We start from the raw sequence: 21,132 nt of genomic DNA on the forward strand, positions 1-21,132 counted from the left end.
CCTTCCACCCCCGGGGGCTCTGACGCCGTCCGATCGGATCCGTGCGGTCCAGATTCGCTACGATAGCATTCTTACTGGTCGTTTTCCTGCCTCGTCGCCGCGATGCCACTGCTGGAGGGCGCCGTATGCCTCGTCGCCGGCGGCGGCAGGTGCTCGGATACGAGAGGCCATGACCGGGGAGAAGGTTCTGACGGAGGGCAGGTATGGCGCGGCGAGCCGCGTGTTTGTCGTCGCCGATGAAGACAAGACGTGGCCGGCGGAGGAACAGCGGCGGGCGGCGGCCTCTTGCGGCCCCGGCGTGGAGGTGAGGTCTATCGGCGCCTGCCACGGCACGTGGTGCTTGTACAAGGTGAAGGTGGCCACCGCCCTGTACTCACCGGCCACCGCGTGACGGCGCAAGACATGGCCGGTTGCGGTGACAGACCCGGGAGCGCCGAGGAGGTGCGGTCCTTCGAGGAATACGACCGGCCGCTGCTGGACGCCGTGGCCATGCTGGCGCCAGGGGAGAAGGCGGTCCTCGTCGGCCACAGCTTCGGCGGGCAGATCCTCGCGCTGGCCATGGAGTCGCCGTCGCGGTCTTCGTCTTGGCCGCCATGCCCGCCGCCGGGAAGCCCGTGATGTTCGTCTTCTACAGGTAACAAAATGAAAATTATCCAAGGCCGAGCGTTGTTTCAATTCGTCAAAAAGGACAATAAGATGCAAATTCTAATAACCATGCCTGCCTGGACTGTCTAGTTTTCGCAAGAACAGCGGGCAGCGGATTTCTACATGGACTGCAAAATCGAAACCAGCGGCGATCCCCAGCATCCCGTGGAGACGATTCGGTACGGACCACGGTACTTGGAGCAGAGATTGTATCAGCTCAGCCCCCCTGAGGTAGGTAACAATGGCCACTCGCTCGACATGACCCGTTCCTGCAGATGATCTAGTCACCATTGAGCTTCTTCCTCTGATGGCGTGCGTGATGCAGGATCTGACCCTGGCGAAGGCGGCGACGAGGCCGTCGCGGCGGTTCCTGAACGACGCGACGATGAACGGGGCCATCCTTACGGCGGAGCGGTACGGCGCGGTGAGGCGGGTGTGCGTCGTCGCCGAGGACGACGCGATGCTTTCGGCGGAGTTCCAGCGGCGGATGGCGTCGTGGAACCCCGGCACGGAGGTGAGGGGGCTGCCGGGTGCGGATCACATGCCGATGCTGTCAAAGCCGGAGGAGCTCTCGGAAATGCTAATGGAGGTGGCCGACAAGTACAGGTGAGATAAATTTAGCATATATCCCTTTGCAAAATCTGATCATTTTGCCATTGTGCAGAATGGCGTTCAAGTATGAATGCTAAATCGCCGTGCAGATAAATTGCTGTTTATTCAGACATTGTTGGAGTACAGGAAACTTCAGACACGGTCGTTAACAAGAACAACTATGTAATAAGTTTCTCCTAGTAAATCTCTAGGTGAAGTATACAGATTCGCTAGCGAGTACTTGCAGTTTGACACATCCTACGACGTTGAGCTGCAAAATGACACTGGAGAACCGATTGCGAAAGCATCATGAGAGCATCTACAGGAAAAAAAATATTACCCCAAGTCCCCAACAATTAACACTTAACATAATCTTCTGAGTACAAGTCTATCGTCGGAGCAAAGAAACTGCTGCGAGTCTCAGTGTCTCACTTGCCAGTAGCCACCACAAAGAAACCTAACACTATTCAGTTCAGGCTACAACTACAGCTACAACTACCGTTCGCCTAAAAGAGTCGTGAAAATTGGAGCACAGTGGGTCGATCTGGATCATCATCATGGCTGAACTCGAGGATATCCTTCTGCAGCTCCGGGTCCAGGTGCTTGGTCACGTTCCCCCGGCACAGCGGGCACGTCGGCTTCTTACGGAACCACTTGGAGATGCACCGGCGGTGGAAGGCGTGCGCGCACCCCGGCAGCTCCACGGGCACGCCCTTCCCCGCCGCCGCAGCCTCCTCGTGCAACACCTCCAAGCAGATGCTGCACCCGTCGTCCTTCCCCTCCGTCGCCGGCGGCGCCCCCCTGCATGCCGTCATAAGCACCCGGGGCGCGCTGTACCTGATATGGCGGTCCACCGCCAGCTCCACAACGGCGGCAGAGCGGCTGCCCTCGTCGAGGCCCCGCGCCAGGTCGGCGAGCTGCGGCACGACGTCCTCGGGCAGGATGGCCTCCCACTCGTCGTCGGTGAGGTCGAGGTCCCGTAGAGGCCAGATCGCCCTCAGCAGCAGCCGCATCACGTCGCGGACGCTGTCCTCGTCGACCAGGACGTCCCTGGGCACGGCGGCGACGAGGCTCGCCTCGGCGCCGGACCCGCGGTAGACGTACACCTGTCTCTGCCCGCGCCCGCGCCCGGCGCGGATGTACTTGGTCACGTGGCACCTCAGCCGCACAGCGAGCTCGGGCTCGCCGCCGCCGCTCGGCTCGGTCGGCGGGGTCGTGGCGAGGAATAAAGTGCTGGCCTCGACTCGACGCGTGATCAGGGGCGATCCGTTGTTCTTCCCCTGCGACTCCATGGCTAATCGATCGACGCCGGCCGGAGGCAACGGCGGCGACGACGTATGGAGGACGATCGAATAGCTACCTAGCAATGCTAATTGCTGGAGTTCCTTTGCTTCTTGCGCGCCATATATATTTACTCCATCTTGATCGCATCGGCGTTCGGACTCGTCTTCGAGACGGATTTGAAGTTCCGAATGCCCGATGCAGAAGTCGGACGCCGACACCCGTCGTCGGAATCGGAATAAGCTCGCGGCCTCTTTGTCAGCGGGCCTCATTGTTTTCAGCAACTTGGGCCTTTGTATCGTCAGCCCAGTTAATGATCACATTGCGCAAACTTTTGTAGGAAGGCTGCATTTGCCAGGATCAATTCCAGCCCAATGCGCACAGACCACCCAGCATCATGGACTCGGGGCTGTGTTCGTTTTTTATCCTACAAAAACATGGAGCTCCACCCACAGCCGCGCGCCAACCCAGCATTCCCGCCAAACCCTTTTTTCCCTTATTTTTCTGCTTGAGAGAGAAGGGCTAGATAGGCTAGCCACGACTGTCCTCCTCAACGTCACAGCTCAATTTCTACGGGGTTTCCATATATAAGTAAAAATGAACCATATAGATATCTTGCAGAAGCCACTGTGTGATTAGACTCTAGAGCAAGATTAGCTCATTCATTGTTAAACAAGCAAAGCATTCCTTCTACCCCATAGGCAGCTATAGTGCTAATTTTAAACGGTTATATGTTCTCTTATATATTATCCTATTAATTCTTGGGGTATCAGAGGTTCTCACACCAGCCAACTCCCTAGATAGCTAGGATAAATATGTACTTTTCCCTAGTTTTACAAGTTGCAAAAATAGTTCAAGCGAATCACATGGAAAAGCAATGTGAGGTTTTTTTTTATGTATGATGTTGTCCTCTACATCTATAACAAATAACTTCTCTGATAATAAGGAATCCACTACATATATATATAGTGCATTTGGAAATAGAAGTGCTATTATTTGACCAGTTGCGTACTCTAGTATCCAAGTCAAATTTTACCGTCCGAATGATCCATCTAATAATGATAGTGGTATGCTTTACACGACAAACGCTAACATGTGAATGGCACGTTTGTAAAAGGGGCTATCTCGCATGCGAATCTAATCATTCCGAGCATTGTATTTTTAAGGTAGTGCGCTTCCACAGCGATCCTCACTTCGCAACTTGACACTTGTTGTCGGACAACATTATACTTTGGAGGACATCTTTCTGCAGAATATAGATATATTGACTGCGCATGATGTACAACACAAAATGGCTTTACAAGGGTGGAATACATCATCTTCTGCGGACTTCCCCTCTAGAACATTTCTTCAAGCCATGGTCCCTCCGAACTTTATTGTGAATTGCAAACTATACCTAACTTGCTATGCCTTTTGCGCTCTTCGATCCAACTTTTTTGTTGTGCCGTTGGGGCACTTGAATTTTATAGTACGGATCCATCATAGGACAGTGCACAAACATACCTTCTGTCCACACCTGAGAGCAATCAAAAGACCCAATTGCTCGGGATGTGTTGGATTTCTTTACCCAAAAGGATGAAGCAAACAGGAGCAGATGGGCCCTCCTTGCTCGTTTCGGTGTTATCCTCTTCCTCCAAAACATTCACCGTCCGGATGCCATTGGGCGCGGAAAGGTAGCTTATCAGAATTTGCCGTGATTTGCATCGTCTCACAAAACGAAAACGAGGAGATAATTGTACACCTTTAGCACCATCGAGTATGGTGCGTGAACGAACGTTACACATGGTACAGCACAATCAAGAACATGAGCAAGAAAAAAAGAAACACACGATTCCATGGCATGCTTATCGATCTAAGGAGAGCTTCGTGCACTCTTATCGCGTCAGAGGTGACAGAGCATTGATTCTGCAAGTACAGTACACTCCATGCACGGATGCTGGTCAGTCAATTTCTGTCTTGCTGCTCGTGGCCCCTGAAGATCGACAGCTCAGCCCTCACGTCGATCTGGATGCCCCCACCGCTGCCGCTGCCGCTGCCGCTGTTGAGCGCGGCCGCGAGCTCCTCGCTCTCGCGGTACCTCTGCAGGTACCTGCGCATGGCGTCGGCGTAGTGATCGAGGCCAAGGCTTCTCATGGCATGGCAGATGTCATCGCCGTTGATCGTCTTGCGCCTCTCCCGGCGGCACCGCTCCGAGGCCTCGCCGGTGACGAAGCCGACGAACTCCGTGGCGCACTCCTGGATGGTCTCCTTGGCGCGCTTCGATATCTTAGCCTGCGGCGGGAGGGCTTCCTTCATGATCCGCCCAACGTTGGCGATCGGCAGGAGGTTGTCGTGCCCAACCGCCCCACTGTTGCCATCCCTGGAGGTTGATGCCCTAGAAAGGTTTTGGGGTTGGGGTTGGGATTGCCCCACTTGGGCAGGACCAATGAAATTGAAATTCTCGCTCATCTCTATGAATATGGTAGGGAGTGTATATGATCTTCCCTGCAACAAGCTATATAGCCCCGCCACTGGGTAGTAGATACAATGTCCACTCAATGCATATCGGTTTCGAAGAGATGGATACTCCTATTTATCCGCTGAGAACTGAGATGAGAAGGGGAAGGGGGGTTCACCTTGTTCATTGAACTTTCTCGATCCTCTCGAGAAAGCGTAGAATGCTATTTCAAGGCGTAGGGCAACTCGAGATAGTCTGCCGCACCACGCGTGTTAATGATTCGGTAACCTAAAAGCAAAATGTGCGGCTCTGCATTTTATTCGCCTCTCCATTGTTAAATATCCAACTTGTTGGGAAAATACGAGTTTCATCATTTTGTTCGGTCCTTTCATACATGCAAATTATATTCTTTTGGTGAACAGACATGGTTTTTTTTAAGTTTTTGATAGTTACACAAGGATTTTGATGGCGTGTTCGATTGCAATTTCACCAGGTATGTTCATGGCATCAAGATTACACTACGATGCACAAAATTCATACCTTGGTCATAACGTAACTAGAGGATCTACTTCAGTCCTAGTTAGGTTTCGATTCATATGCATACGGGCATTCAGGTTTCAGAGTTTTCAGCGAGTACGTACTACAGATAGACATCCGTGAGAGGAAATCACTGTAGCTATACGAGAAAGCCGATGCTAGCGAGGTTGCCAACTTTATGCGAGTGCGAGGACACTGCTGTAGCAGGAGGAGGGAGAATAACCTTTTGGCCAGCCGCTGCTAGTTGCGATAGCCGATGAGTCGATGACGACGACTCAGGCGGGTTCGGCCAATGAGGCGGCCTTCTTTTGCACGGGGCCGGTGGTGACTGGTGGATGCCCTAGGCGCGCGACATCTGCCGACAAGCCGTGCGGCACCTCGCATGGCGACGATGATGGCGCCCAGCGCCGCGGCACGTGGCCGTGGATCCACCCGGATCAACGTTGAGGGGAGAGCGCGCGCACACACGCACCACCGCACTGTGCTCTCGCGGAGGCGCAGTACAGAAAAACAACTCGCCCTAGGCCACTTGATCATATACAAAGGCTACGAATTTCGCAGCTTTTGTTTCTCTCATCTCTCACACACCGAAAGGATCGAAGGAAGGAGATGCATGGGAGCAACGCTAGCTGCAGGAGCTAGAGGTAGCCAATTAGGAGCCGGGGGAGTAGTTCATCTTTTGATGCATCTGCTGCTGCTACCTGCTGTGCTAGCTGTCCCCTAGGATAGGAAGCTCCCCATTGGATGGAACCATCCTTGAATACTTTATTTTTGCTTGCATTTTCTTTTCACAGATATAGTAAGATTCCTCTTTACATGCTCCTTCTACCTGATGAAAGACAGAATGAATGACTGAAAGAGGCTCTCAAGTCGATCTCAACCTTGTGTTATATTGACATTGGACAGACTATATATGATACTGACTTGGTTGCACATTGACGTTTTGTCTAGGTAATGATTCCGCCCTTGTTTGGGAGGGACAATATCGGTTTATGCCTCACAATAATTCTGACGAGGAGAGGGACGAAAGTAGTTCGAGTCAATACTGTGTGTCTGCCTCTATCTCTAAGTTTGTTTGACAAGTCGATGGGCAGCAATTATATGCGACAAGCCAATGTTGGCCTACTGATTAAATTAAGCAATTACTAGTACTAGAGTATTCCGGAATCGTTATCATTATTTCAGCAGTTAAAAGCTCCACCTAGCAACGACAGCAGTGTAGGGAGGATATCCATTTCACAATTATTGATTGTTTTGCACTCAAATGATTTGCGCAAATAACCTCAGGTTTTCATTTTTTCCATTATTATTCTCAAAACAATTTGCTGTCCAAGTTAAAAATTGTGGAAGGCTTGAGAAATACTCCCTCCGTTCTCTTTTGATAGTCCTATTTCACTCTGGCACAATGACCAAGGAAAAGTAATCCTACTTATCATCCATTTAAACATGCCATTAGCTAGTCCTCGTAAACAAGGGATTCATTAAGATTCAAACTTCTCGATGCCCATATAGCCATTCATGCGAGGAAGACTGAAGAGTCACGCGTAAAGCCCGAGACAGTCATTAAACAGATGGACAGTTGGATTGAAAGAAATAAGACTATCAAAAGTGAACTTTTCAGATTTGGAAATAACCCTATCAAAAGAGAACGGGAGGAGTATATGGAAATAAAGCCAACTAGAACACAAACAGAATAGAAGAGCAGGTTAGTAGTATGAAACTTGCAATCATTTATGGGATAGCTCGATTTTATTGATCAAACAAATCCTTATCAGGCCTCTTTGGGCTGTAGGATCTCTTAGGAACTTTGGAGGATTTCTATCCTTAGGAATTTTTAATGCAAGTGCTATTGGAACAAAGGAATATATTTCTCAAAAATTCCTATGGGGATCCTATGGAGAATGGCTTACATTGTTTCATAGGATTTTTGGAGGATTTCTAACATAAGGTCAACCTCATGGAAAGTTTCCTTTGTGCCTGTCTTTCTCATTTGTTTCCTGCACTGTTTTATTATGCTCCAGCCAAATGATCATTCTTGCAGTTTTCCTATGCTCTCTTGTTCCATAAAATTCAAGGTGACATGACATTCCAATCCAACATTCGTGTTTTGAGAATCCCACACTCCAAAGGGTCCTTAATGAAATCTTATTTTAGGTTTTGCTACAGAAGGAGGACCATAGGATACAAATTTATTAGTGCCACTGCACTTTGGAAAGAAACACATGGAAATCTTCACCAAACATCGGTGGAAGTCTAATAAAAGAACTTGCTATTGGAAAGAAACACATGGAAATCTTCACCAAACATCGGTGGAAGTCTAATAAAAGAACTTGCTACATTTAAGATCACCTTTTCTTTCTAATCAACTATATGGTTTCTGCTATACTTTTGCCATTATATATAGTGTTTGAGGGAGTTCTGTTATAGACTTATAGTGATGGACAGCCATGTGTCTCTTATATGTAAAGCTATAATAATATATTGTATTCCATCACTAGAAATATATATTAACATGATTTTTGCAAAAAAAATACTTCCACGCATATTTGTACGCAAGAATTTACAATTGACATACACTATTTTTTTAGAGATCAAGGCCGCTCTACGCCAACAATGTATATACGTGTGAGTCGCCAGTTACTTATTTTGTACAATTTACGTAACTAGTATTTGGCTGCAACTTAGCTACTGAATTGATGCATCTGGTCCTAGGAGAACGGTATACAGTTGCACTAGCTAAAATGATTATTTAGAAGCAGGTGCTACGATAAACTTGGGAAGTAGCTAGCAAAAAGACTCGTGCACTCTCATAAATTGTCTTAGTCGTGCATGCATGTCTATATGCCTCGACAAAATTTTATTGTAAAAGTTATATTTAACAATACCATTATACGAACATATGGTACAATTAGCTTGGTATCATATATAACTCCAATAGATTCGATCCAAAGCATATCATATTGATGTACTGTATTATATGTGAAGTGCCAAAATGTATAGGGCCTTTGAAAGGTCAACTCATGCTTGATATTATTGCAACTACTATGTAGACTCATTAACAATTTAACATGATTAATGAGATCAAGCCGACATAAATCAACTGAAATGAGCAAAACAAAATAAGCATAATTGAACTACAGCAAGAAGTCAAACTTGTGTTTGGCAAAGAAGAAGAAGAAGAAGAAGAAGAAGAAAGAAAGAAATCAAACTTTTCATTCATAGTGGAATACATATATATGGTCGGAACCGATTCAGTATAGTTGGTTTTTACATAGATAATGCGATAAATCTTCCAAAGGATCAGTTCCCACCATGCGTAAGCTTTGAGGAGACTTTCCATACTGCGAACCTTCTAACCGATTCTTTATTTTTTTTTAAAAAAAAGATACCCTTTATCGTGCATCTAGTCACACAGATAATCCGAGTTCATTATATATATAGTCACTTATTTAGAATTGCAGTAGTTTCCACCTTTGTGTTTCTTATGACATACTAGATAGGAGTATATGTGTGTGTGTATGTCCCGCATATATACAAAGGACGACATATATACATATGTATGTACTGTTTGTCATGCATGCTGTTCCATGTATATATAGTGCATGCATGCCTGAATTATTGGAAGCCAGAGTCCATCACTCTCTGGACTCTGGAACGACGTCATGGAGCATTCATGCCATTTATGATGTCAGTGGTTAAAAGAAGCATCAATTTCTGTGTCCTACGAACATTTAATACGAGACCTGCACCACCAGATGACGAATATAACTACTGCATGCGGCTAAATGCACATTTACATAGAAGTTCTGGTATTTTTATTTCCTAGTAGTAGGAATGTTAGGATACAATAAGAACAAAGTTATAACTAACTACAAATCCAGATGCATATATAAAAATGCTGTCAACTTGAGTCCAAACAACAGATTATACAAACAATTGGGCGTTCATAGAGGTATGCATTGCATATATCATACCAGTAGAAAATGTCCCGAAATGGGTAGTGCACAGTGACAGCAAAGCTAGGTAACATGCGCGAGTGAGTTTTGTATGGTCGCAAGAATCAACCATATATTGGGTTTCAGAGTTCGATAACGATTTTCAAGGACCCAGCACTTAATTAATATGCCTGAGCTGCTAGTAGTAGAAATATGCCTAATTAAACCAACCAATAATGGCTCCACAAGAATGAATCAGCAGCCAAGAGCATCAACAGTATTTGAATCCAGAATATTCTTACCGGCCGGCTACAAAAATAGACTAAAAATTGAGCTACGTATCCGATCCATTAGTGTGTAGATCAGCTTCATGCTTCACCATGCAAATCAACATTCTGATGGCAATTAAATCAGAGACCGAATCATCGATCAAGCTAGCGTGCACTCAAGTTACGCTGCTTAATTACACCCCCTGGTCTCCATCTTCATCGATCCTAGCTAGTTTCTTCCTCGATCTCCTGGTGTTCCCCTCCATCTACGCTACCTCTCAACATCACACATGAACAATACATCCCAGATCAAAAGCAAGAACAACTACTCTACTTGCTCTCGTAGCTACTGCTGCCGCTACCACTAATGAGGAATATATATATATGTATATATAGCTTGGCTTGGATACGTAGGAGACGACTCACCCCTTGCTAGCTAGTCACCTCTCCAAAAATGAGTAGATAGAAATTGATAAACTCTTGAACAAGAAGCTAATAATCAAGATGGATTAAAAGGGCCTGGAGCTGTTGTTATCGCTCCTGTCCATGGCGCCGAACATGAAATGACCGCCGCCGCCGCCGCTGGGTCCGGGTCCGGCCCCGGCGCCGGGGCCGCCCGAGGTGGAGGGGTGGTCCGGGCCGGGAGGCCCGCCCCCGCGGGAGGATGCGGCGGCGGCGGCGCGGTCGCCCTCGAGCTCGCGGTACTTGTGGAGGTACCTGCGCATGGGGTCGACGTAGTCGTCGAAGCCGAGTGCGCCGAAGGCCCAGCAGACGTCGTCGCCGTTGACGGTCTTGCGCTTCTCCTTGTGGCACTTGTCGGAGGCCTCGCCGGTGACGAAGCTGATGAACTCGGAGACGCACTCCTGCATGGTCTCCTTGGCCTCCTTGGAGATCTTGGCGTTGGGCGGCAGGATCTGCTTCATGATGCGCCCCACGTTGGCGATGGGGAGCAGCCGGTCCTGCTCCTTGATCTCCTCCGCCCCACCGCCGCCGCCGCCCGGCGGCTGCCCGTGGTGGTCGGCCATGCCTAGCTCGCTTTCCTCCCGGCCCGGCCTTCTCCCTCGCCCCCGCGCGCGCGCGCGTTCTTGCTGCTGGCTGTCGCTATCGCTATAGGCTGCTCGCTCTCGCTCTCTTTTACGATCGATCGATCGGTCGGTCCTCAGCTCGCTGTTGTTTTATACGGTGCCTCCCTTCTTTTATTGGTGAGGGACACTTGGACTTGTATTCTTCATCCTAGCAGGCTTCGTCTTGTATTGTACCCACATCACCACATGTGAGTGCATGACATGTACGCGCGCAGCCGCAGCACATCGTATCGTATCGTATGCTGGGCGCGGTGTAAGTGTACAGGAGTAAATTAAGGGCCTATTTGGTAGGATTTTTCAAAGAGCTTCTCCACCAGCTTCTCAAAGTGATTCTTTACCGGTTTTTGGTGAAGCTCTAACTAAGAGGTAATTTCAAAACGGCTCCACCACTAAAATCGGGAAGAAGTCACAAAACTGCTTATACTAAAGAAGAGGAGTAAAAAAACTGGCTTCACCAATTTCTACTCTCTCTCCAAGTATTAATTGATCATAAAACTACATATATTGTCATTGAGAAGCCATTTTAACAAACGTTCGTTTTCCACTAGAGAAGCCACTCCACTAGAGAAGCTGGAGCCAGAGCTGTTTTGGTCGGAGCTGCAGCTCTACCAAAAACGGGGGCCTAATACTCCCCTCACTCCTCTGCAGTTGGGGTCGTTGAATTGTCTCCGCTCGTGGCTGCGGCCGAGCTGCCCAGAGAGGCAGAGCTCGCCTTGACCACCCGCGCGCGCTGCCCGCGGTGGTCGTGCCCACTGCACGGCGGCACCGGGCCATTGGTTCGATCTGTTTCGCAGGGGATTCGATGGATGGGGCAAGGCAATGTCGTCTGGGCATTCGCCTTCCTTAATGCGTGCCCGGCCCGGCCGGCTCGTCTCTATTATTTGCTCTCTAATCAGGCACAGGCATGCGGCAGCATGTGGCCTCTCCCTTTTGGATTCAGGCTAGGCGTTCAGCGGCCATGGCTTGGTCCCCGTCTCTACCCTACCCAGTCCAGTACTGTCTCTGCAAGCTCCGACGACCTCTGCAGGATGCCGCATGTAGCTGGTTCTTGGTTTGCTAGCAGCCCGGCCGGCCGGGTTGTTGGTTATTAACTTTGGGAATGGCCCCGCTCCCGGCCGATAGATTCATTTGCGCTGCACCCGTCGCGCCGGCGGCCTGACCTATACGAGCTCTCTCTCTTCTGTTCTCTCCCATGCCCTCGCCGGCCGGCCAGGCCGGCGTGCACCGTAATTTTAATGCATGGATCGCCGTACAGCCTCGGGGGGAGCGTCTCCACATGCGCACGTGATCGGTGCGCGCGGGGGCCGCGGGGGAACGGAAGGGAAGGGGAGGAACCCGCCCGGCCCGGCGGCCCCAGCTGCCAACTGTTGCTCGCCGGAGAGGCAGGGCAGGGGCAGCGCAGGCCTCCTCCGCCTGATCAGTAGCCCAGTACGGCCTCCATATGTCTATGCACAGGGAGCTAGCTAGAAAGATCCTATCCACGTATATGCGGACATATATGCGTGTATATATATATATATACATCCATCTTCTAGACTTTTGTTTATAAAGTACAACACAATCGTACGAATTGAATTTCAACATTGAATTTCAATTCGTTGAAAATAATTAATCCGCGTATGTACTATGCTTCACAAAAAAAATGATTTATTGACAAAGATCTAAATATACTTTCTCCGTCCCAAATTATAGATCGTTTTGACTTTTCTAGGTGCATACACCTAAATATAGTGTATGACGAGATGCATAATAATATTATGCATCTAGAAAAATCAAAACAACGTATAATTTAAAACAGAGGGAGCAAAGGCTAGGGGTAACTAAAGAAACTGTAACCTATCTTGTCCATAGCGCAAGTTACCAAAAAACAGTGGAATGCGAAGTACTACTAGCTGGCAAGTCTTGATAGTATTGATCATCAGTGTAGTACACTATAGTAGTAATATGTTACTCCCTCCGTTTTAAAATGTATGTCGTTTTGGATTTTCTAAATACATAGATTTTACTATACACCTAAATATAGGGTTATGCCTATATACATAGCAAAACCTATGTACTAAAAAGGTCAAAACGACAAGCGTTTTCAGAGGGAGTATTATTGTATGCGTGTGTGGCTGTCCATCGCTGCAGGTATATTCTTTTCAGTTCCAAGGGCCGGGGAACTGGGCACTTGCATTGCATTGTTTCCTGGGTTCCTTCAGGCAAAGCCATCAGGGGACACTAATTTTAATATTTGTCTCGATGCAAGTATTGATCGTTTCCTCCAAATTGGGTGCATAATACTACGCTTTAAATAATTGTATGTGTGGACAAATCATGTGTGTTGTGTATATATCAATCGAACGCGCCGCCTTAAATAATTATATGCGGACAAATCATGTGTTGTGAGAGTCGCCATTGAGCGCGAGTACTTGAGTGTGAAAGATTGTGACATATATGTACCATGACTCCGGGATCAATTAAATAATGTTACCGTGATGTACAATTAAGGTTAAATGATCAATAACTGTCACATCGGATATTCATATGTGGTATCAATTTGATTTGAATGAAGGGTTCGGTTTAGGTGCATGAAATGACTGCTAACCAGTGAAAGAGAAGAACTAACTATACAGCAGTATATATACTGCATATATAAGAACTGACCCTTTTATCTTTTGAAAAAAGAACTGTAGAAGGATATTTTTTAAAAAAATAAAACGTCTTGTAGGTAGATAGTTACATATGCATAATATAATGTCTTCTCGTCCATTTTTTTAAAACGAACCAAGCAGAGGGTGTCTTCCTCAACCATGTTTTTTAAGTGAATTGCTAGCAACAAGCTAGGGAAAACAAAAAATAGAATAGCCAAGTACATAGAATTCAACAGATCAAATTAAAGGGACATATTTGTCTACACATATACAGAACTACTCTTATATTTCGAATGGCTAGCTAGTGTAGTAGTGCGGTTATTTTCTCTTTAGAACCGCTAGCTTAGTTCGGTTTGCGATTATAAATGAACATTTTTTTTTAGTTTGTGTGCTCTTTTTTCCCCTTATGTGTCACCAAGGCCTGTAGGTTTGTTTCTTCTATGGTGCTGTTTGCTGGCGCAATATACGTGATGAAAAGATCAGAGTGGTTGCATCTGGCCTGCAGCTAGCTAGTAGCTAGCAGCCATGCATATATGAACATCTATTCATGGTGAAGTACTGCCGTAGATTAAGAACCATATTTTCCCTCCTTTTCAAGATACGGAGAGCAGGATTAGGCAAAAGCCAACCGAAGACATTTATTCAAACCAAAGGTCTACAACCTTTTTGGTTCTTTTGTCTCCGTACCCTGTACCTCGATCTGTAAGTGCAAATAGCTAGAAGTGGGAGAGAAGGCAGACGCACATAATATAAACAAGCAACGGACGACTAATCAACGTACTCCTTGCTCACTCATCTATTAGGTGCAAAGAAAGGAAAAGTGCTCCTGTCCATGTCATGTACTGTGTCCACTTGCAACATGAGACTTAGCTTGTTCTTGTTGGCATATCCATGACTCAGCTCCAAATTAAAACAGTGACCTTTGTCAAAGGAATAATCCATTTTCCATTGTGCTAATAACAAGTACCCACGGAGTATGAATCTTATTCTTTTGGAGACAAAATGCTAGGAATGTTTTTAGCTAGTGCTTGCTGATTCCCTTGTGCTTTCTGCCTAATAAGATTCCATAATCACCAAGAAGAGACCAAACGACCAAACATATGTACTACGTACCAGTACTCGAACTCCTACCCAACTCCATGGCCTTGCTTATCATATCCAGATGTATAGTCAAAAAAATACACTTATTCCGGAACGACAGAGGTAAAGTATCAATAAAGTGGGAAAACTGGCCGGCCGGCTACGACACATCCAAGCGATCGAAGATAAAAATATCGGATCAGAGAACGAGGTGGGGGAACCGATCTCTCTCTCTCTGCTTGGCCACTTTGAGAACAATGAGATGGAAACATGTGGCTGAATTACCAAGATTGGTAGCCCACGCACAGTGTCCTGTGCTTGTGCTGCAGGGCCGATAACATATAGCCGCATGCACAGGAGTTAATGGCAGTACATGCATGTGTAACTTCTCCTTAACCATGGGGACTTTGCACAAAATCATCTACTAAGAGCATCTCAAACAGCTTACTAAAATGGATTGCTATCCCTAAAAACCGCCAGATACCTAAAAACAGCCAAAAAACTGCTCCAACAGCTTTGCACAAAAGTTTTTAAGCTATGACCTAAATTTCTCTCTCCAATATGCAAATATACCAATACAGCACTAGATTGGTAAAATTGCAAGCACTCACGCGGGGAGGCCAACTGCCTCGCTCCGGACGCTTCCATCCCACATCCGCCGCCGCGCTCTCCCTGATGGCGACTCCTTCGGCCACTGGACCTCACAGCTGACCTTGTTGATGGCCTGCCCACACCCCTCGACCATTGATTTGCCTTCCACCGGCCCCTTCGCCGCACAATCTGCTGCTCTCATCTTGTTCCTGAGCTCCGGCAAGTTGCGACACGGATGGCGCTACAACTCGTGAAGGTGAGGCTCCGCCGCCCCAGCCCTCGTGCAGGCGTGCGCCAAGCAGGCCACGACGACGATTTGGGGGCGACGGCTCCTCGATTTGGTGTTGCCGCGGCCAAGCTCCGCCGACCTCCCTCCTCCAATTGGAGCTTGATTCATTGATCCTGTGCCGCCGGGAGACCTCGAGGGGCGAGCAGCCGGGAGACCTCGAGAGGTGAGCGCTGCCTCACGTGCGAGCTCCGCCGGCCCAGAAAAGCCGTTTGTGCGAGCGAGCGGTGCTAGCCTAGCCACGGGATGAGGGGCGGCGGGGGAAGGGGCGAGCGCTGTTGCGCGGACGAGCTCCGCCGGCCTAGCAGCACCGGCGTGGGGACAAGGGAGAAGAAGAGCAGTGCGGGGGCGAGGCAGGGAGCAACGACGGCGAGGTGGGGAAGAAGGGAGTAGTGAGAGCGAGAAGGGGAGGAGGGGAAGAAGAAGATAAGTCAAGTTTATAGAATGCCCCCTGAATAACAATTTCATTCACAGATTATCCCTTAAACGGATTATAGGTCACCCGCTTTAGATATGTTGTTGGAGAAGGCAACTTTGGAGTATTTAAATTTTTCTCTCTCCTATACCTAAAAGTGTTTTTAGATCATGAGTTTGCTGTTGGAGATGTTTTTTTTTGAACGGACGGCAACAGTTTTACCGAATTTTTATTAGAAGAGAAGAAATAAAATATTAAAATACAACTTATTGCAGCCTAGTAAAACGCGCTCAACGGGGAAAAGGTAAACAACCCTCCCAGGAAACAAACCAATGCTGCTTACAGACAGGGGACAAAAAGAACGCTAAGCTTTCTGTTGTAGGTCCTGGTTTGCTGCACTGTGTTGCCTACTAATATTGCCCAGCTTCTTCCTTAATTAGGAATGCCACATCCTCAAAAGGTTTGCTTTCTTAATTGAAGGTTCTTCTATTTCGTTCTTTCCATATGTTCCACCAAAAATAGATGACAAGTCCATCGAAGTAGGATCTGTTCTGCCTTCCGATGAGCCTCCTACTTTGCTTCCACCAATTGTAAATCGAGGATGTCTCAATCGTTGTCAGCAGATGATGCAGATCGAATCATGTAGCCAGGCGGCTCCATATTGCATCGGTGTATGTGCAGTCTTTACATAAATATGTCAGCGTCTCTGGGGCCATCTTGCATAGCTTGCAAATCGGGTCGTTCGGCCAGTTCCGCTTTGCCAAATTATCTATCGTTAGGATTTTCCTGTGTAGTAGTATCAAGCAAAGATCCTGCATTTAAGTTCTGTTTTAGCCTTCCATATCGAAGTGACGTTGATTTTCCTTGTCCGGTCTTAGAACTGGTTGAGGTACGCAGTTTTTGTTGAGTATTCTTCATTCTCTGTCTTCCGTTTCCGGATTGAGTTGTTGCATTTGGATTTCCTCCTAAAAATTTGCGGATTCTCTGATCCCATCTCCTGTTGCAGGTGCAGTTTAATCCTCCGTTACCCTCTCCCGAGGAGGCAAGAGGCCATGGATCGCGGGCGGGAAGCCAGCATTGCGGATAATTTCAGCGGTAAAAAAATGACCCGTACAGACAAACAGTACACAGTCTCCGATGCATGCAGAACGAACCAATCGGAGAAGCCAGCGCAGGGCAAGTGCACATGTGTCGGTGCCCGGTGTGGTCCACGTGGACCCGGTTCCAGCCGTGCACTCACCTTGGGCTCCTCGATATCTGCTGTACCTTTTGTTTTTTGATTTTGAAGCAAGCCCCCCTCTCGATCTTTTTGTTTGCATCAAAGCCAATTCCAACAGCTGGGATTGGGAAGGGGTGCAGTGCACCACCTAGGGACCATACATGAGTTGTTGAACTCTCCGGCCGGATTCCAACGACGAATACATATACTACAAACTTGAATTATGAAGGAATCTCCATCCCCTGGAGGAATTCAGATTAAGCTAAAATAGGTTATTGGACTTTAGATCCCTTCTTAGCTTCTATATGCTGAGATCAAGTGCTGTGTTCAATTAAGTCTCAATCATGCTTGTGGCTAGAAAAAATATTAACTAACCCATGATGCCGGCACACACCTAACTAGTCTAAATTAACCAATAATATGGTTCTCAAGTCGCATTAGATGTCATAACCTAACCGTGCTTGTATGCAGGGATCGAAAACAAAACGAAAGAATCAACATATAATACTGTGCTGCTACCAACAGCAGTAGCAACAAGAAGAAGCTAAGAACAAATGAATTCAGCTTGCAAGCGCATATATATATATATGCAGGCTGATCGAGAATAATGCTGGTGAGGCCGTTTGTGTGCTGTTGGGAGACCTGAATTAGGATCGGAGCTAGAGATTCCAGCAGGTAATTAAGATCCCTGCAACAAGTTAATTGTATGCTGAATCCAAATGGTGGACCAGCAGCAAATTAAAAAAGAAGAGGAAATTAAAGCAAGAAAAGAAATGGGCGCGCGCGCAAAGATAGACAAGAGTTTGTTGGTGTCAGGTGTGTGGTTTGTTTGCATCCGTAGTCAACCATAGGCAATTTGGTAGTCCATCTGTCAAGTAGCGAAGACGGTAGTGACCTGCTCTTCAATTGTATTTGACCGGACCACGCTTACAAAAGTGTAAGAGAATCGGCAGATCCGGTTGGTTAATCTTCGTGAAAGCACTGGCACATCACATGCAGGTGTTGCATCATTTCCATTTCTTATTTTTTATTGATTGCCGGGCCTGCTTTCCGGGAGGGTTCATGCATGTATGGTGAGCAAGTGTTTTTTAGCTCCGGCACATTTCTAAATACTAGTAGTAGTTTAGTCGAGCACTTGAGGGTGTAAGCTGTATTGTTTGGCAGTAGCTTAAAATTTGAGTTGAAAAAAAAAGAGGGTTAGTTTCTAACAGTAGTAATAACTTCATAATGTACGTCGAGATTTTGTCATCATGGGAAAAAAGAAGAGACGTTCCAAGCATGTTGGTATATGTAGGAGAAAAGGCAGTCTCTCATCTGGTGATAGAGATCGAGCAACACACAAAACACGAGCCTGCACTGTCCAAACTATTGACTGATTGACATTTGACGCTGCAAACTCATGCACAGCCTGCTTGCATCGACCTCGATCTGGGCTAATTTCGCTGTAGCTGCACAGTGGCAACACGCGCATCGCGCGGCGCAGCCGCCGCGGGGTGTGCGCGCGTCGTCATATCGGTCGAAAAGATTAGCTGGGGGCTTCCGGTCGTGCCCGGCCGGCCGGCCGGCCCCGGAGCAGTTAGTGTGGCGATTAACTTCCGGCGGATCGGAGCTGAGCCAGCCGCGCGAGCTAGTGTGTAGTACGTGGCTCAGGGATGATGGATCGAACCCCACGGCGACAGCAAAGCTGTCTTTCCTACTGCATCGGATGAATTTACAGTGCCTTAGTGCGCTCATAGCGTTCGCGTGAGATGGTCCAGTGGAGGTGCCGACATTTTGTCGTTCGATCACATGCACAGCTGAGAGGCTCCTGGGACTGGGACAACGACGACCTAGGCACGTACGGGATACTAGTATACTGTATTCACATTTACATGGCTGGATTATTATGGATCTACTCTACTCTACAAGATCATACTGTGAGAAAGCTCGCATGGCTCATGCATGGGTGGTATGGCATGGAGTAGTCCCCCGGTATGCGTACTTTCTCTGTGTCGTCAGTATGCATGATGACTGAATCGATCCGTGGTCACTAGCTCGAGATCATGGAGTTCTTGGCAACGCCAGGCCGGGGTCCCGGCGGCGACGACTCATCCTCGTCGTAGAAACCTAGGTGGAGGCATCCGCGGAACATGGGCACATGCTCCATCTGACGCGGCGTGCATAGCATGAAGCAGGTGACGGAACGATTGACGACGACGCAGGCCTGCCGCTGCCGCTCCTGCCACGGCACTATCGCCTGCAACTGCAACCTTTTTTTCCCCCCCCTCCCCTTCTGAATTCTGATCTCCTGAAACCCCCATAGGACGCCGGTCGCGCGCATGCAGACCAGCAGGAATTCGCCGACAAATGCGTGAGTCCACACGGCCCGGCTGCGCTGGCGACTTGCTACAGGCCCGACACCTGTGTGCCTCTGTCTCCATCAATCCATCGGGTTCAGCAGCCTCATCACCAAGTCAGCAATCAATCCATTTCATTGGCGCCGAACAAAAAAAGCACGCGCTCCACTACGCACGGTTTCATTAATAATTTTCACACAAGATTTCTCTTCTCCCATGAATAGACAAATTTCTGATTAGTCTTAGACGCTCCGCTGACTACAGTTTCAGCGTCCAGGATGCATGGGAGCAGCAAGCCGGCCAGCAACAAACAGCAAGCACAAGTTGCTCAACGGCTCAATGTACCAAGCTGCTGAAGAAGTGAAGAGATGCTGCGCTCTGAATAATGATCGGCAGATGGACGCCGGCAGAGGCTGGTAACACACAACTGAATCAGAGGAACTGCCGGTGAAAAGTGAAATCTCTGCAGCGGCCTATCAAATTAAAGGATCGATTGGACAGCCATTGCAGTGACATGGCTGTGCAGATTGGTTCAGATCTGCTTAATCCCCTGACGAACCATGATGAGACCACGTGAGGCTTACGAGCTGGCGTACGTCATCAGATTCCAAACACACACGTCAAAAAAAAAACACGAAAAGAAAAGAAAGAAAGAGGGAGGATGATAAACTGGTTAGTGTGATTCCACATTGACAAGTGAATTCAGCCCACCCAGCGCTCAGCAGCAGGCCTAGCCAAAGAGTAATGGGCCCAAAAGCCTAGGTGGGTGAGTTGCAAATTTTTCTGTAGGTTTTCTGCTAGCAGGAGTAGTATTTATTTAGTGGTGAAGCTGACAATGACAGAACAGTCAGTAGACAGTAGTGATAGACTTCCACTGGCAGAAGGGTTGGACGATGGGCGATGCTGATTTCTACAAACAGCAAGCTAAGCTTTCTTTTCAAGAACTTGAATCCCGGATGTTAATTGAGACAGGGCCCTACTGATTCCAGTTTCCTTGTGCCCTTTTATGGTCCTCTTTGTTTTTTGAACGAGGCTTTCTTCTGCATGTCCATGCAAGCCATGATTTATATGGTGCACATCCCAATGCATGTCATGCCATTGCATTTTTATAGTTTTGATGAGTGCTGACCGATATATCAGCATAAAAAAGAACTGGAAATTTTACTGCATTTTAAGCTGAAACATTCAAAAAGACCCCTTAGATAAAAGTGGCAATTAGATTGTAGAGCCATGCAGTGGCATAGCTGTGCAGATTAATTCAGATCTGCTTAAAATCCCCGGACAAATCATGAGACCACATTCCGAGTCACTTGCCAGCTTTTCCTGAAAAAAGAAAACAGTTGACTTACTAGCTGGCGTCATCCAATTTCGAAGAAAGAAAGAAATTATTGGAAAAAGAAACTGGGAGGATATGCCAATAGGCTCCAAATGAATTCAGCCCACTCAAAACCTTCGGCCACTAGGCTCCAAAGGGTATTGGGCCCAAAAGCCTTCATGGGCCATATGGACCATGGAAAGGACTCCGTTTCGCTTTTACCTTTTCCCAGAGAACAAAAAAGTGAACATAGCTGCTCTTTGAATTTATTAAAACTATTAATTTTGATTTTCTACAGCAGTTTACAGTATTGTATGCTGCATTTGATTTTAGAATTCGAACGAAAAGCGTTCGAAAATAATTGATTCTTCCGTCTGATTTACGTTGGCAATAAACTACGCCGCTGCCCCCGCCGAGTCCCCCTCCTTCCCGGGCCGCACTACTGAGCCTTTTCCGCCTTTTCGGCACAGCATAACA

The 21,132-nt window shown here is 47.5% G+C and overlaps 3 protein-coding genes and 1 pseudogene across 3 annotated transcripts; 1 reads left to right on the forward strand and 3 right to left on the reverse strand.

Moving 5' to 3' along the window:
* The first annotated feature begins 373 nt into the window (after nucleotides 1-373).
* On the forward strand, nucleotides 374-1,492 carry LOC101760045 (annotated as a pseudogene).
* Nucleotides 1,493-1,742: 250 nt separating this feature from the next.
* LOC101760447 lies at nucleotides 1,743-2,528 on the reverse strand. Its single transcript, XM_004972274.1, has one exon. It carries the CDS (start codon nucleotides 2,526-2,528, stop codon nucleotides 1,743-1,745), a length of 786 nt encoding a protein of 261 aa, XP_004972331.1.
* Nucleotides 2,529-4,209: 1,681 nt separating this feature from the next.
* LOC101760864 (nuclear transcription factor Y subunit B-4) lies at nucleotides 4,210-5,120 on the reverse strand. The gene has a single exon (XM_004972275.2). It carries the CDS (start codon nucleotides 4,963-4,965, stop codon nucleotides 4,462-4,464), a length of 504 nt encoding a protein of 167 aa, XP_004972332.1. The 5' UTR covers nucleotides 4,966-5,120; the 3' UTR covers nucleotides 4,210-4,461.
* Nucleotides 5,121-9,677: 4,557 nt separating this feature from the next.
* On the reverse strand, nucleotides 9,678-10,890 carry LOC101775421 (nuclear transcription factor Y subunit B-1). The gene has a single exon (XM_004971131.4). The coding sequence runs from the start codon at nucleotides 10,718-10,720 to the stop codon at nucleotides 10,205-10,207; it is 516 nt and encodes a 171-aa protein (XP_004971188.1). The 5' UTR covers nucleotides 10,721-10,890; the 3' UTR covers nucleotides 9,678-10,204.
* Nucleotides 10,891-21,132: the final 10,242 nt, after the last annotated feature.

Source organism: Setaria italica, chromosome V, assembly GCF_000263155.2.
Source record: "Setaria italica strain Yugu1 chromosome V, Setaria_italica_v2.0, whole genome shotgun sequence".
NCBI lineage: Eukaryota > Viridiplantae > Streptophyta > Magnoliopsida > Poales > Poaceae > Setaria > Setaria italica.